The sequence below is a fragment of the Dasypus novemcinctus genome, chromosome 8 (genome assembly GCF_030445035.2).
Source record: "Dasypus novemcinctus isolate mDasNov1 chromosome 8, mDasNov1.1.hap2, whole genome shotgun sequence".
Classification (NCBI taxonomy): domain Eukaryota; kingdom Metazoa; phylum Chordata; class Mammalia; order Cingulata; family Dasypodidae; genus Dasypus; species Dasypus novemcinctus.
In genome coordinates this window covers 25,269,818-25,287,712 of record NC_080680.1, presented here as the reverse complement: position 1 = coordinate 25,287,712, position 17,895 = coordinate 25,269,818, and the positions used below count along the sequence as shown (strand labels likewise).

The following is a 17,895-nucleotide window of genomic DNA, read 5'->3' as shown; positions in this document are numbered from 1 at the left end:
ACCCATGGACTCACCGATGAAAAAATTTTAAATCATGCAATACTAAAAAGATCAGTTACCAAAAAAATAGATCAATTACACATATGATGACATGGACGAAATCATGTAAACATCAGCCCTGTGGCATGGGTACCATTAGTAGCCCCATATCTCAAGATGAAGAAATTGAGGTACAGAGAGGTTAAGGAACCTACAAAGCTGAACACCCAGCAAGTGGCAGGGACCAGATCTGACCCCACCTCCCCGGTGCCAAAGCTCTCAGCTCCTGGTCAGTAACGTCCTCTGGCCCTCCCTCCTTCTTGATGTTTGAAACTGCAGCCCATGCCCTCTTATTAAATCTACATCTTCCCTCGCTTCCGGAATGGAACTCTGTCCACAGTCTTCCCTTTCTCCTCTCTCTGCTCCTTGCCAGTCTCCTCTGCTGATTTCTCCTTCTGGACCATCCTTTAAAATACGGACATTCCTTAGCTTTCACATTCTTCTCTCATTCTGTACTCTCTCCCTCAGCTCTGCAATCTGTTTCCAGGGCTCTTAGGACCAAAGGCCTCATGGTTTCTGAAACCTCCACCTCTGGCCTAAACCTCTTTATTTCACTTCAGCCTCATATTTTCAACTGTACATTAAACATTTCCATCTCAGCACCTCACTCATATTCAACATGTCCCAAACTTACCACCTCTCCCTCAAAGCCTGCTCTGCTTCTTATAAAATTATCCAGTAACTGATTCCACTTTGACTCTTTGACTTGGGTCCTTGAAGTCCAAACACCCTGCTGGAGAGGCCATCAGGAAAGACCCTGAAACCACAGGTAGAAGATGAGGGGCCCCTGCATTCCAGCCAGTCCCACCAAGGCACCAGGCACATGAGGGAAGATGTCTTGGACTCTCCAGACCAGACCATCTGCCAGCTGAATACAGCTGAGCGAGCCCAGTCAACACCACAATGAGCACAAGAATCACCCAACTAAGCCCTCCCCAAATCCCTGGCCCACAAAATCCTGAGGTATAATAAAACAACTGAGGTGTTGTTTCAAGCTGCCAATTTTCAGGGATGTTTGTTACGCAGCAACAGGAAACTAGAACACTCACTCCTCATTATTACAATCCATGCATATAATACACAATCACAATTGACTTTGAAAGAAATCCTCTACAGCATGAATTGAAAAGAAATAAAAGTCTACTTCCAATTGGCATTTCCTAACCTCTTCTTGTTTTTATGTCTCCAAGTCATATATCGTAGCTACATTCTAGTCTTCTTCCCAGCTTGATGTGAAAGTTGCCTTTAAAGCAGCTCTTTTGGAAGTTCCAAATCTGCAGGACTTCAGTCAGCTCTGATGTTCTGACCTGCTGGAAGCCTTCGGCAAGTGTGTCTCTCTCTAATATCACTCTTAAACCACAGTTCTCTAATTAATTCCTGTCCCCATTTGAACCAAACCCAGGCTGTTCCCACCACCAAGAGAGTAAGAACTTTCTGTCTTGGATATCCTCTTATTTTCTCCTGACACAAACAGGGATAAATTGGGTAGTTTCCCGAGCCCTGCTTATTCTTATGGCTGTCCACTGGCCCAAGCAAGATGACTAGTTCATATGTTTGCTCTTCATGGGAAGGATGAGATCCCAGTTTACTAAGCAACTTCTAGATGGCAACCATCATTTATCCGGCACCCTTCTCTCCTCCCAGGAGAAGACATCAGGTGTAGACAGAGTCAATTATGAGACAATCATTTTAATTAAACTCCATGTTCTGCTTTCTGCTGAAGGAACCTGACCATTTCCCCAAATCTGTCACTGTTAATACCTCAGACCATGGCTGAGCCACTGGGCAATATATCCACTTTTTAAGCTGTTACTACAGTGCTGCCTTCCTCGTTACCTGTCCATCCAAAGTCCCTTCCCACGAAGCCAACCCACTCAAACGGGTCATACACACACACACACACACACACAAGGAGTCTTGATTTTTAAAACCTCTAGATACTTCAAAACAAAGGAGGAATCATTAAGCACACAAATCCATGACCAGTGGATTGACACAGCAGAACGATGCTTCTGGTCAGTGTACGGCGGCCCCTAATCTTAGAGATTACTCTCTTGCCTAGTTACAGGCACCGGTGAAGCAATTTTCCCCAGGAGCAGGAGGCAGCATTTCAATGCCAGGAGCAGCTGGTCAGGCCTAATACTGTCAGGCTTCCTGGCACCACCCCCAGAGCCATCCCAGAGTGAAACCTCAGATCACCTGGCCTGTTTTTATTCTCTTCCATGTCCTCCCCAGAGGACCCTTTAGAAAAAGCAAATTGCTCTAACATAGAAAAGGTCTTTCCCCATTACTAAAAAAACTTACTGATAGTGTCGCTGATTCTTTATGACTACCAACATAAAAGCCCCAGGGCTTTAATTATATTTTGGGAGGCAGCAGGTTCCTTGTGCCCTTGTACTCAGGATTTTCCAGCTCAACCACCTATCAGAAATGGTATTAATCCCTCTGTTTTCTGGTGGCCACGTGACACAGTGTCTTATCGCAGGGATATTTGGAGGGCACCCCAGAGGTATGGATTTCCAAAGTGCATTCACTATCTCAGGGTATAAGAATCACAATGATCCTTAAGTTAGAAAAGTCAATGATGCTGATAAAAATGGGTTAAACATGGGAAGCGGACTTGGCCCAACGAATAGGGCGTCTGCAGTTCAAACCCCGGGCCTCCTTGACCCGTGTGGAGCTGGCCCACGCACAGTGCTGATGCGCACAAGGAGTGCCCTGCCATGCAGGGGTGTCCCCCGTGTAGGGCAGCTCCACGCGCAAGGAGTGCGCCCCATAAGGAGAGCCACCCAGCGCGAAAGAAAGTGCAGCCTGCCCAGGAATGGTGCCGCACACACGGAGAGCTGACACAAGATGACACAACAAAAAGAAACACAGATTCCCAGTGCCGCTGATAAGGATAGAAGCAGTCACAGAAGAACACACAGCGAATGGACACAGAGAGCAGACAACGGGGGGGCTGGGGGAGAAAGGGGAGAGGAATAAATAAAAAACAAATCTTTAGGGAAAAAAAGAATATATCCTCATTTTTTAAAAAAATGGGTTAAATAGATGCTCAGAAATAGGCAAGTTAAAACCCAAAGCACTGAGCCCAACCTCTCTACAGACGGTAAATCAACCATCAAGGACCAAGTCCTGGTATAATTTCCTCCTCCAGCTGGACTGGAGGTGGGCGGCTCTAAGGTGCTGGTGGTGACTTCCCAAGCTGGGCAAGGAGAAGGAATTGGGCAAGATGGAAAATCCAGGAAAAAGGGCATGGGCATCTCAAATCACAACCAAAAACTAAAATTATGAAATTCCACTAATTATTTCAAAAATTCATCTTTCCAAAGGGAAGTTGCTCAAATACTTGGGAAGAGGTAATAAAAAAACAATATGCTGGATTCAAGGGAAAATCCTGGACATAAGCAACTGCTATGCTTTTTTGGATATTATTTCTTACAAGACTCTGAATTTACAGTCCTACCTCTCCTTATAGGTAAAATGGGAAGAAAACCACTCACCTTTTCTCTACCTTGGGGAGGCCACTAAGGTTATATGAGTTCCTCAGAAGATAGATGTTGTGGAAACTCAAGGGGAGTTTTATTGACCAATATTCAATTTGTCCCTCTCTATATCAAATTAAAAAAACAATGGAAGTTTTGGACCCTTGCCATCAAAATAGCAAAAAATAGTCATCATTTACTGACTCAATCCTCACCACTTTCCGAGCATATTGGGCATGAGACATCTTGTCAAACATATGGCGTTCCAAATGCAATAGTGCTAAATATTTAATATTCCACACTGGTTTGCCGTAAATCAAGTTGTAGGGAGTTGTAGGCAAACTACCAGGCCCCAGAACAAAGGTAAGTTCCACTTCAGTTTCTCTAACTAACTTGATTTTCTCTGTTGATTAGTTTTCTACCCAAGTAATTCATCAGTTTATTTCCCATTGAGAGAACAAGGGCTGATTAAAAGAATGAATGCTAATTAATTAAACTCTGCTTAAAACTCCAATACCAGCCGTCTTTGTGCTTTTGACCCCGTTTTCAAATTATCCATGGCTCACTTTCTACCTTCTCACCCCAAAGGTCACAATAGTGGCCAATCTGTCTTTAAAAGTGGTTCTTATAAACATTTCTAGATCTCAGAGGCTGTATTTTCTCATGTAACTCCCTCACCTAGACCTAGCAAATGCATAATTGTAATAATAATAACAATCAATAATAAAAATAACACATATCATAGACTCCGTATGCCATGTGCTAAGCATTTACATGCCTTATCTTTAATTCTCATACCAACCATACAAATAGGTATTTTCATCTATTTTATTCAATCAGGACAGAGATCCAGAGAGGTTAAATAATTTATCCAAGATTATGCAGGTTACTAACCAGCAGAGAGGGATTTTTAATTCACATCTTTTGGAGTCTAAAGTCTGTGGAGTTTTGTGCAGCAATTACTTTGCAGCTCCTTTGGAAGCTAAACTCGTATTGTATCCTCAAATTTAAAAGGTGTTAACATCTTTGTGATGCAGAGAAAAAAAAAATAAAAGTTTCAGACACCTCTCTAAGCAGTTTAGCAGATAAATCAGATGAGATGGTTTTATTCTCTGGATGGCCTCCATTTTTTTCCTATAAACTACTGCTCAAACCTGGACATTAAAATTAAGCTAAACTAAATCAAATATTAAAAAAACAACAGCAGGGAAACACATCCATCTAAAGCCTTCTCTTTTATCTCAAAAAAAAAAAGTTTAGCCCTATAAAAACACTGCAGAAATAATATAGTATACCCTTCACCCAGCTTCCTCTAATATTAACATCTTGTAAAACTATAGCTTAATTATCAAAATTAAGATAAGAATATTAGTACAATACTATTAACTAAACTGCAGGCTTTTTTTGGATTTCACCAGTTTTCCCACGAATGTACTTTGGTCTATTCCAGGATCCCACGTAGCATTTAGTTGTTGCATTTCTCCAATCTGAGAGAGTTCTTCATTCTTTCCTCGCCTTTCATTCCTTTGACACTTTTGTGAGTTATTCTGTAGACTTGTCCCACACTTTAGGTTTGCCTGAATTTTTTTCAAGATTTGATTGAGATTATGCATTTTTGGCCAGAGGCGATATGCCCTTCTCAGTGCATCATATCAGGAGGTACATAAAGTCGATGCCTTTTTTACTGGTGAAGTTAACCTTGACCACTTGATTAAAGTGGTGTCTTCCAGTTTTCCCCACTGTAAAGTTACTTTTCCCTTTTGTTCGGGATTGAATCATGTACTCCAGAAAAGACACGTTCAAGTCAATCCGTGCTCCCCTGGCTGTGCACCCATTTGTAAGCAAGACCTGTGTGAGTGGTATTATCAGTTAAGGCACAGCCTCATTGGTGAATAGGATCTTCAAAGATGCTCTCTAGATGAGGCCAGATTGAGTCAGCATGGGCCTCAATCCACATGGCCGAGTCCTTACAGCAGAGGATTCAGACACCATCAGTAAAGCAGAAGGAAGAAACCAGACAACGCGGCAGATGGCCAAGTGAGGGTGGAACCCCGAGGACGGCACCAGGACAGGACACTACAGACTCTGGGAGACAGCATGGCCTGTCAAGACCTCAACTTGGGACTTCCAGCCACCAAAACTGTGAGGCAATACATTCCTCCAGTCTGCGGTCTTTGTCATAGCAGTCCTGGCAAACTAAGACATCCCTGTAATTGAAAAATCTTAGGGAGGGGGGCTGCTTTGAGACTGTGTAAATATCCTGTTTCTCATGCTTGCATCAGCAGCACATCTACTAGAACTGGACTGATACAGAGAAGATTAGCATGGCCCCTCTGCAAGGATGGCATGCAAATTAGTGAAGCATTCCATATTTTTGAAATACTTATCTGAATATGATTAAAAGGGGAAATGTTAGGTTGTATATATGGTAACAGAATAAAATTTTTTTTTAAATCCATGGACCTGCACTATACCAACTGTGAACCCTAGGTTAAACTACGGACTTTAATTAATAGTACTATTATAAAAATATGCTATCATCAGTTATAACAGATGTTCCACACCAATGCAAGGTGTTGGGGTGGTTTATTGGAATCCTGTATTTTATGCATGATTGTTCTGCAAGCAAACAACATCTCCAGTAAGCAAAAAAATATTCTGTTTCTCCTCAAACTTTTGCCCACTAATTTTAGCATCCACTGGCGGAGCTTGCCCGCAACAGTCATTATTGTGGTGTTCTAACAGTGGTTTCCTATTTCCCTTATCCTTCAACCTTTACTAATTAGAATTCCTCTGAAGGACAAGTGGCTGTTTCATCCCCTTTTATTTATTTATTAAATTACTTATTTATATCTGTATGGATTTTGTGGGTATTTATTTTATTCCGTGGGTTATAATCCAATGCTATAATTATTTATTTTTGATGCCCCAATTGTTCCAGCTCTGGCCATTGTCAGTTCTTTCAGATCGGCACTGGGCCTTTTCTAGTGTCTCCATCCTTCTGGTTTGGGGACAACTGCTTACCTTTAGTCACCACAAGATGCTTGAGGCTCATTTTGTGATTCCCCTATCCCAGCCCTAGCATCGACCACTTCTGCAAGGATCCCTTGTTCCTCTGATTGGAGGAAAGCATTTAGAAGCCAAAACTGGGTACTAAATGTACCTGTTGCACTGTCACATCCCTGCTCCTACACCCTCTCAGTGGACAGAACTTGGAAATATGCATATATACACTTCACTTATTCACGCTGCACACACACTTACATCTATTTCTCTATCTACCCATCTGTAGGCATACTAAAAAACCATGAGCTCTTAGAGATATCTCTGATTCCAATCCTAAAGACTTCTCTTAACATTTTATCCAATATTTCCCCAGGGTAAGGGTGGAGAAGAATGAAAAAGACTCTTGCATTTAAGCCATTTTAAACTATTGTCTTGGCCAGGGGTCAGCAAACTATGGCCCACAGGCCAAATCTGACCCATTGCCTATTTTGTGTAAATAAAGTTTTAAGGGAAAACAGCTAGACCTGCTAATTTACGTATTGTCTATCCCTGACTTCTACTAGAACAAGAGTTGAATAGTTATTACAGATGGCACCTCCGAAAATAGCTAAAAATATTTCATATCTGGTCCTTTACAGAAGGAAGTTTGCAGACCCCTCATCTAGGCTATGTTTCAAGTTTTCACAGGGGAGACAGAATGGTATTGTGAAAAGAATGTGGGTTCAAATCCTACCTCCAGGCGGCAGACTTGGCTCAGTGGTTAGGGCGTCCGTCTACTACATGGGAGGTCCGTGGGTCAAACCCCGGGCCTCCTTGACCCATGTGCAGCTGGCCCATGCGCAGTGCTGATGCGCACAAGGAGTGCCCTGCCACGCAGGGGTGTCCCCCGCGTAGGGGAGCCCCACGCGCAAGGAGTGCACCCCGTAAGGAGAGCCACCCAACGCGAAAGAAAGTGCAGCCTGCCCAAGAATGGCTGACACAACAAGATGACACAACAAAAGAAACAGATTCCCGGTGCCGCTGATAAGGATAGAAGCGGTCACAGAAGAACACACAGCAAATGAACACAGAGAGCAGACAACTGGGGTGGGGGGAATAAAAACCCTTAAAAAAGAAAAAAAAAAAAACTCCCTCCTCTAAGACACTTCATTTTGCCCCTTTAGGAGTTAAGTAAAATTCTCTAGGTTTCAAAAGAAAACCCAGTCTATTCCTTAAATGCTTTCCTCCTTTACAAAAAAAATCCATACTGTGAGCATCTCCTCAGGGCACGGGGTCAACAGATACTAAATGAAGAACCAGAAAGGTTGTGGGGAGAGAAGAGGGGGCAGGAAGAGGACCAGCGCAGATTAAAGAAGGCAGAGAGGAGCTGCCCTTCGTCCTTGGCCACCCCAACCGCCCCTTCACACGCTGCCCTGCCTGGCAATATAATAGGGTGAGAAGCAGAGATCAGAGATGGTCCAGGGCATCCCAGCCCAGAGCTGGCGCCTGCCCAAGGTTGCAGGAATGGGAATAGAGATTCCCAGAGGCCTTTGGGATGTGAGGGATGCATGTCGTTGCGTCTAGCCTATGTGTGAACACACTCGGGCTGGTAAACCACCTCAGAGGGCAAGGCTTTCCAGCTCACTCCCACACACCAAGAGATGCAGAAAGGGGAGGTGGGTCCAGGGGGTAGGATCACAACAGAGGCTGTTAAATTTAGTCAGTAGCTTCCAAAGTGACTTAACCACTCACCTACCAATATTGGGGGAGGGGGGGAAGGTGGGCAGGGAAGGAAGGACAATTTTCTCTACAAGGAGATTTTATGTAAGTACTGTCTGGCAAACGCTGGATTCAAAAGGCACAGGAGCATTCTCTGTCTTCCCACTAGGTGGGAGCCTTCTGGAAAAGGCCTAAAGGTAAATTCTCCCTTCTCCTCTCCACCCAGTTCCGGCACTCTTCCACTCACACACCCACCAGGTTGGTAGGTTTCATGTGGAGAAAGAGAAGCCAGGAATCAATGAAATCCGGAGTGCATTGAGGGGGCTCTGAGGGGAACTCAGAGGGTGCCCCACCGCAGGGGCCTCCGCCCCAAAGCCAGAGCTGGGCTCTTACCCGCTGCTTCTCCGGGTCCACGTAGCGAATGCCAAAGTAGTCCTTCTCCAGCAAGCTATAGTAGTTGCATATGTGGTCAAGGAGAAACTGCCCTTTGGTCTCCCGCTGAAAAAGAAGCATATTTAAGTCTCAGTCAGGGCCCACCTTGTGCATTCACGTCTAAACCGTGCCTCGTTCACTAGATGGGTCAGTGCTTAGGAAAACGGATTTGCTCACTCCAGTCCCTGGAGCAGAGGCCCCCAAACTCTACCACAATCCACAGTGAGAAGTACATTTTACCTTGTGCTCTATTACCACACACGCACATGCACACACACACACTTGAAGCCAAAGGAACACTAAAATAGGAGCCAAAGAAACAAAATAATATTTGCATAGATGCAAGGCCCCCTAATATGTGCCACTTTCTTCTGTTACATGCCATTTGGTTTTCCAAAATGCTTTTTGTAACTCAAAACACTGATTTCACAACTCATTCGCTGGTCAAGACCCAAAGTTTGCAAAACAATGCCCTAATATTAATAGCAAACCTCAAATAACACGTACGAAGTGCCAGATTGCTTGTTCTAATCATTCTATAGAATTAACTCATTCAGTCCTCACAATGATCTTATGAGGAAGGTTCCCATTTTATATGTGAGGAAACTGAGGCACAGAGAGGTTATATGTGACTTGCCCGGAGTCACACGACTTACAAGGAGCAGGACAGGATTTGCACCAGGCCATCTGGCTCCTTACCTTACACTTGGCCGTCCACGGCTGCTCTAACAGGAGGCAGAGCCAGGATGCAATGCAATGACTCCCCATCAGCCTCCTCAGGTTTCACATCCACCATACCACATCCCTAAATTCCACTGGGGGAGAGCCCATGCAGAAAGGCACTGAGGGAGATGGGGGAGGGCCCAGGACTGGGATTCAAAGAGAGGCCTGAGGGAGCTTGGGCAAACTTCCTGTTTCCACATGGTAAAATGAGACGGTTGGCCTAGATTATTTCTCAGGTGGTTAGATCACTGCTGCTTCTAAAATTGAGGGTAAACCAAATCTGATTAAAATAAATACCTTTATAACAAAACCCCATTAATAGCAAAGATACTTCCAAGCCCTCGACAGGATATTTGATAAGATAAATAACTACTTCAATCAAAGTCGCTGACAGACCCACAGAATGTTTGGGGGATGAAATGTGACCTATCTGGTAAATGAAGAAATCTGAGGCATTCAGGGATCCAGTTTTCCTGTCCACTCAAAATAATTTTGGAAGACCAGTTTGATTATCTTTTCATTAAAAACCACTATTGTAAGTTCAGGAAGCTGAAAGAAAAAGCTGCTTGCCAGCCTGAGACGCACTGCACTGAGCAAGCTCTGGGTTTGTAAACACAAGCTGCGATACGATGCCTCAATTTTCCAGAAATCTCTTCCAAGTTTAATTTTGAATGAAATTTGAGCCTTTTACTTCCTCTAAAAGAAACCATCTGATCAAGCTCAAAAAGGACAAGCCATCAAAATGAAATTTGTTTTTAAATTCCTGTCATTGTTCTTAACCAGGAGGTTCAAATGACAAGCTATTCTTGACCACAACAGAATCCAAAGCCCAGGACATAATCAACGGATTTAGTTCCTTTTACAGATTTTCTCTGTAATCCACTCGCCTTAAAAAGGCTGCTGCATGATCAAATCACTGAATTTAACACGAGTTCATCATAAGTATAGCTTGATTGCAAAGCTCTCTGCTTTAGGATTGACTGGGGTAAACTACCCCTACCATGTACAAGGTACACGAGGTATATGGGTCAAGGCAAGGTGTGATAACAATGAGGGACTGAGCGCATCTTGACTGCACATGACAGACAGCTACTGCTATTATTCTGCCTTGAAGATGTGCTCAAAAGCACAACAAAGATTTTTAACTGATTAAACACAGCAAGCAGTATGTACCCTCTGGCAATATCTCCTTAAGTCTGAGCAGTCTATCTGAGACCCTTAGAAAGAAGAAAATGACTCTGCAGACACTGTGGTTACAGGAACCTGCAAGCGTGGCTAAAGCAGGCCAGTCCAGGTCCATAATGAGGGGCCACCAGGTGGAGTCCAGAACTAAGCTACTCAAAGTACAGGCCTCAGACCAGCAGCCCCTGGGAGGGAACCCATTACAAGCCCAGAATCTCGGGCAGCTCCCCAGACCTGCTAAATAGAATCTACATCTTAGCAAACTCCCTGCCCCAGGTGATTCACATGCACATTAAAGTTTGAGTAGCACGCGTCTAGGGAAATTTTCCCACCACTGGAAAAATGCAATATTTTTCATCTGATTCCACAGGTCACTAGGAAAAAGGCCCATTTTTCCTTGAGGTTGTTTTGTCTAGCCCTCAATTTAGAAAACTCAAAAGTTCATTTCTACCTCAGGTACACAAGCTGCCACCGCCTTTGTCAAAGGCTTTCCCTCTGGCAGCTCTGTCCCTCTCTTCTGCAGCCTGCCTGGCCAGCCTCTTCATCCCAAGCTACTCTACGTGTCAGTCTCATGCTTACAGCCCCCATATTTTGCTCTGTTTTACCCGACTGGAAATCAGGGTGGTGCTCTTGGGCCATCTCAATGCCCTTTCATTATCATTTGTGTGCACTAAGCCCAGTTCTTACACTAAACAGAAGAATACACAAGCCCAGTACCAAGTGTTAGAAAAGCCTATTCAGGGGTCATGGGTATGAGGGAGAGATGTCCAGCTGCCTGCCCCAGACACTTCAGGGGAGGGCATTTGAAAAGAAATAGTGGGTGTAGAGTGGTTCTGCCCCTCCCCCTACAACTGGAACTCCAGGGAACTTACCAGAACTTCCATGCCCCTCTCTTCTGAGCTACCTGAGGGTAGTAGGCCGCCTCTCCTGCAGTGTGCCTGGCACACTGGATGCTCATGAATGAATAAATGAGTCACTGCTTTTTCTGCATAGAAAACCTGGAGACCGGGGACAAAAGGAAGAGTTTCCCACAAAGCGTTTAGACTGAACAGCACCAACAGTAAGCCCTGGGCAAGAGAGAAGAACTCTTGTATTGGTGATTCCTCAAACCTAGTTGGCCTAGCCAACTTTTGCCGTTTGAGATCCATGTGGAGAAGTGGTTATCAAATACTTGAAGTATAAGGACTCTTTTTAATGTCTACATTTTGTTGATTCTCCTACATAGTAGTTGTGCTTTCAGTACCATTTGAGTGGGGGTAGGGAAATCAAACAGCTAATCTAAATTCAAGCTGTTAAGCAAACTGTTTTATTAATCAGAACCATGAAAAAGAGTAGGATAAAAATCCCTGATTAGGGCCTTGTGTGGAGTCAGCAGGCTTTTAGGGTCTGTGCCTCAAGAAAGTCCTGTAAGTATAGACTTTTGATGCTGTCTCTAAGTGAGATTACTCAGTCTCAGGAAAGTAGATTTATTTTATTTATTCACTGTCCCCTCACTGTTTTGCACTCACTGTCTGTTCTCTGTGTCTGTTCATTGTGTGCTCTCCATGTCTGCTCGTCTTCTCTTTAGGAGGCATAGGGAATCGAACATGGGACCTCCCATGTGGAAGAGAGGCGCTCAATCACCTGAGCCACCTCAGCTCCCTGGTTTGTTGTGTCTCTTCTTGTCTTTCCTCCCTGTGCCTCTTTTGTTACTTAATCTTGTTGTGTCAACTTGCCGCACCCACTGCGCCAGCTCACCTTCTCCAGGAGGCACCGGGAACCAAACCCGGGACTTCCCATGTGGTGGGCGGAAGCCCAGTCACTTCATTCACATTCATTTCCCCATTACACACATTTGAATTTGTGTCCCAATACCAGTCTTCACCACCTGTGGTGTACTGTGAATTCATATCTTTTATAATGAATGTAATAAAATATTATGAATAGAATTGTGATTTTTATTAGGTCAGAAACCATTGATATGTTGAATATAAACATCTAAACCCCTGCCAATCAAGGCAAGATCCATGGACCATGCCAGAATGTGAACTATTTGCTTCTGATCCCCCACAAGGTAAGTGCAGAACCAAGAATAAATTATTTTTATTATGTTTTTATTTTTTTTTACAAGTATTGGTCCAAATAAGTTGGAGGAACATATCCTACACCTGGTCTTTCACCACAGAGTTTGAGACCCTCTGCCTACACTATGCCACCATGTTGGAGGTCTCTGATTGGGATTTCTTCACTTCCAGGAGCCTTAAAGGGTGAAGAACGCGGGGTGCCTCTCCACTTCTCTTCCTGCTCTTCAGACAGCATTTGGCGTGGGCGTGGGTCCACAACAATCCCAACTGCCAGCGTCCTCTTCCATATGGCAGGACACGTGACATCATTCTGGCTGCTTCGAAAGGTGACTTCTCTCAGAGGGCTAACATGGTAAAGTAGACTCCATTTCAAAAGCCTTTGTATGAAATAACTCTGTTTCTGATTAGGGAAGGTGGGGAGAGTATGGCTCATGGAAGAACTCGGCTTCTCTCCCAGCACCAGGACACCCAGCGAGTGCGCCAGTGCGCACCTATTCAGAGAAAGGCAATTCTGTGGCCAGAGTGACAGAGGGGTGAGGCATAGCTCACCTTGGAACTGCTACCAGTTAATTAACTAGCTTTTCTAAATTACCCCAATCATGGGGAAATACTTAAGGTGAATTTCTGTGAAAATCATCTTGATAAAGGGAAAGGAACACGGAGTTGCTCTGGATCTTTATTGCCTCAGTTATGAACAAAATCGTACCTCCTTTAGGGGGTGCTTTGAGTATCAAAAACAATGTGAATGATCTTGTTTGACACATAATAGCTGCTTAATAAAGGAAAGCTATATTATTGTTATTGATAATATCATGACTTTTTTTCTTCTGATGCCTGTGGCTCCTTCTGCTCTCTGGAGGCTGCTGGGTAGACTGGAGTCACAGCATACCCCATCATTTGACTGGATATCTTGCCCTTCCCTCATAGATAGACTTTGATTTACTTCCTAATAAATCAAAGAACCTAATTTTTTATAACTAGCCCACTATTCTGAAAATTCCACCCGACCCCAAAATATATATTAGAAAACAGACTGAACTGCCACCTTCTAGTCCTGTCTCTACCACTTACCAGCTGGTGGGCCTTGAGGAAGTCATGAAATCGCTCAGGGACTTAGTTTCTTCTTCCACGAAAGGGGAATAATGACAACAACTTCCCGATCTTCCCACTGAGTGGTTATTTTGAGGCTCATTCATATATTTATTAAACACATATTAAGCCCCAAGCACTGGGATAAGGGTCAGAGATAAACAGTGAGCCAGAGAAACACAATTTATTATCTCACAGATCTTAAGGCCCTGTGCTTGGTAAGATGTGAAAGCATTTTGCAAGCAGTAGAGTGCTGCACCAATGTAAGGAGTCATTATTAACAATATTAAGAATAACCTTTTATCTACAGTATCATAGATCTTTATAATAGATACGCAGAAGTTGAAAAGAATAGTATTCATCTCCTAGAAATGGCCTCTGTGGGGGAGAAAGTGAGCAGAGGCAAAGAACTCAATTATTTGGTCTGGGTCCTCTGGCAGCCAATGGCTGATAACACATTTACTTCGGCTCCCTTGTTCAGTGACAAAGTTAAGACAACGATAAATTTGTGTTTAAAGAGAAAGAAAAATCAATTGCCTAAGTCAGCAATTGCTTGTCTTCAATGATAAGAAATGTTGCTACTTTTTTAGATGTTGGTTAAGTGGGAAAAACAATGGCAACTCCCAAATAGGTAATGTATTGCTAGACACTAAACATTAGAATTTGAATAACTACCTCCAGAAATGAAGGTAAGGATATAATAATGATAATTACCATTTACTGAACACTTACTGTTGGCCAAGAACTGTGTTCCACGCTTTGCATTTAATCTCCCAACAACCCACTGGGGTAGTTAACATTCTCCCTACTTCACAAACCAGGAAGATGAACTGGGAATTGTCAAATTTGTAGGTCTGTCAAATCCAGATCCAACGTTTTCTAGGGACTCAATTTGCCTACGTGCCCCCATTCTCTTTGTGGAGATGGAGCAAAGCAAGGAGAGGAGGATTTCGCCACCCCAAGTGGGAACTTCCAGGATGTCAACAAATATCCTCTTGCTTCAGGAAGTACATGTTGGTTTTTCTGCTCTTTGCAGCTCAAATTTTCATTCTGAAGAGTCAATGCCCCAAAGCCAGTAGGCACACAGCGAAAACAAGAGCGCAGGTTTTTTGTTGTTGTTGTTGTTTTTTAAAGATTTATTTGTTTATTGATTTCTCTCCCCTTCCCCGCCCCATCCCGGGTGTCGGTTCTCTGTCTATTTGCTGCATCGTCTTTGTCCGCTTCTGTTGTTGTCAGCAGCACGGGAATCTGTGTTTCTTTTTGTTGCGTCATCTTGCTGTGTCAGCTCTCCGTGTGTGCAGCGCCATTCCTGGGCAGGCTGCACTTTCTTTCGCGCTGGGCGGCTCTCCTTATGGGGCGCACTCCTTGCACATGGGGCTCCCCTACGCGGGGGACACCCCTGCATGGCGCAGCACTCCTTGCGCGCATCAGCACTGCGCATGGGCCAGCTCCACACGGGTCAAGGAAGCCCGGGGTTTGAACCACGGACCTCCCGTGTGGTGGACGGACGCCCTAACCACTGGGCCAAGTTTTCAAACACCATCACGGACGTTGCTGAGTGTAAATCAAAGAGCTGAGTCCATCTACAGACATATTCTATTTGGCCAGCACAACATTTTTGTGTTTAAAGTTGGGGCGCTGCACGTAATCTCTGGATGCTGGCTTCTTGGGAAAAACTGGGGGGTCTGGCAGCTGGGGGCCGACACCCCCATAAAGGTGCTCTGGTGTTCAGTACCAGCCGCACCTTTCCATGGACGTGGATTCTGCAGTTCACGCTCGGCCTGCTTCTTCCACTTCCCCTATTTCCCTGATGCCCTCCTACTCTAAAGCAATCTGGAGGCCTCCAAAAGAGTTCCCTGAAAGAGTTTTCCTTGGAGCATCTTCAGAGCCAGGACGGGGCCTCGGGCGACACAGCTTTGAGCTGCCCTCTAAGGCCGTCCAGCCACTAGGAAGTCCTAGAGCCCACTTGAAGAATCCAGCACAGAACAGAGATACGGGGGAGGCTCGTCGGGATGAGGAGAGCAGGCAACGCCCAGGGGAGCGGGAAGCACAGAGCAGGGCTGCCCGGAGCCCCAGGAAGCCCTTCTGACAAACAAAGTGGAAGCTGCTGGCCACGCTGAGGTTATACTGAAAGCCACTGACTATACACTGCGCAGACTGTACGGTATGTGAATATATCTCAATAAAACTGCTTAATAAATAAAAAGTAAGTTTAAAAAATGGGAGCCTGCTGAGACCTCACTTTCTGGTTTGGAGAGGCTGTGAGATATTGTTCAAAGGGCTGTGCCGCTTAGCGCCCTCTGCTAGAGGAGAAGGGACAGCCTTCCCCTGCCTGGACGCACTTCTAGGGAAGAGCGGAATTGTCAGGCTCTGATGATTCTCTCTACCTGGGGAAGAAGAATCCATTTCCCCTCTGGATGCCTAGAAACTCCAGGGGAGCTTCTAGCCAATTACAAGGTCCTAGACAGAAAAATGAATACCCAGCTTTCTGCAAGGAGTGTCTTCTGGGAAGAGATAGCTGCATTTCTTTTGGGAATTGAGGGCCTCAATCCATTTACCTTCATAGGCAGATGAACAAAGAACAACAATGAGAAACTGGTGGATGAAATAGTTCTGTTGTGAAGAGCAAGCATTTGCTAATTTAGGAAAGATTGTGGCTTGACTGAACAATATCAAAATACTTTCCCTGATTGTATCCCTGCTAAAATATCTCAAGCATATTTCAGTAAATTCATACTTTTTGCTTCTGGTAGGCGCCATAGCTTTAACCAAAATGGAACATCTCTTTAGGAGGAAATTAGCCTTTAATGGGATTTAAACAGCAAGGGATATATTGCTTTGCTAATCGTTCCTTCCCACTGCAGACAGTAAGTGGTAGTTGATATTTGGCTGTGACATATATTCAGAAAATTGCATCATCCCTCGCCAGCAAGGAAAGAAATAATATTAAACCTGTTTAAGGTGGGCAAATGTAAAGAAAAACAAGAAGGAAGGACAGAGGGCATTCTTATGGTTGTATCATCATTCTCAGATAGAAATTAAAAGTCACGTGGAAGGTAAAACCTCATGTTGTCATATTTCAGATAAGAGAAAATTTTAGATGATTGAAAGTTTTCCTTTAAGCAAAGAGCAATGATCTCCTTGTTGTTTCTGAGACTTGGTGAAGTTGAAGTATCTAATTCTGAATACACATCCATTGTACAGTAATAATTGGTAGGTTAGGGCTAGGGCAATTGAAAATATCAGTTAGATTAGTCAAAGGCAACTTTGTCCATAAAAGGTATTCCTAAATTTGGAGAGGAGAGGACAAGGTGATGACTCTAGCAGGGACCAAAGAAAAACAGAAAATAACAAAAACAACTGCCAAAACCTCCCATTCACAAGAGGAAAAAACAGTGCTTGCCTGAAAGTGAGCCCCTGGTATGAAAATAAAGGCAGGATATAAGTGGTCGCCTGGCTGGACCACTTCGACGGGTACCTGATTGTCAAAACCCAACTGCCGATTAAAGCACATTCGGCCCCTGCACAATCTGAGAAGACGGAAACTGCCGTCATAACAGAAAGATTTGGTAACGTCAAGGCTGGGGAAGGTAAAGGATCCAAAGAAAGAAAGACAAAGAACTAGTGCATCCATGAGAGGTTGAAAGAGCCGCTGGTTGGCTGCTCCAGTACCCGAATCCTAAAGAGCCTCATCCAAGGCTGTGCCAGAGCTGAACAGGGAGGCAGCGTGGCTTGGCATCTGTAATGTTAACCTTCTCTTTTTCTTCTGGGTTTTTCCACCTCCCAATACATCCCCTGTGTTGCCTGACTGTCATTCTAAAAGAAGCCTTCTGTATCTTTGCCCTGGGGTCATTTTTCTTCCCGTCGGCACACATATCATCCCAACACCTTGGGGAATCATACTGAATTTCTTCTTAGCAATTTCTGCCACGGCGCAGAAATTTCTTCCTTCCCTGACTTTTTCTTCCAGTTGTCGTATTTCTAGGTTAGTTCCGGTGTCAGGTCTAATTCCTGAGGGCACCAGCCTCTCAAAAATTTTCAAGTTTTCCAACTCTAATCCTCTTTACAACTTTATCAATGTGTTTTTATCTTCTGCTGAGGAAGCCAAGACTCAGAGAAGCCTATTAACCTGACCAAGGTCAACACAGCTGGAAACCAGAAGAGTCGCTATTTAAACC

General features: G+C 44.2%; 1 protein-coding gene and 1 non-coding gene across 3 annotated transcripts in view; one reads left to right on the top strand and one right to left on the bottom strand.

Annotated features, from left to right (window-relative positions):
• The window catches only part of FRMD3 (FERM domain containing 3), a 293,104-nt gene that overhangs the window by 141,003 nt on the left and 134,206 nt on the right, over positions 1-17,895 (bottom strand). For both annotated transcript variants that reach the window (XM_004449475.5, XM_004449476.5), the window contains exon 2: positions 8,622-8,726. In XM_004449475.5, coding sequence (XP_004449532.1) covers positions 8,622-8,726 — 105 coding nt within the window. The remainder of the gene's footprint in view (positions 1-8,621; positions 8,727-17,895) is intronic.
• LOC111760237 (U6 spliceosomal RNA) lies at positions 5,794-5,900 on the top strand. The gene has a single exon (XR_002793992.1). It is a non-coding gene; the product is annotated as a U6 spliceosomal RNA (small nuclear RNA).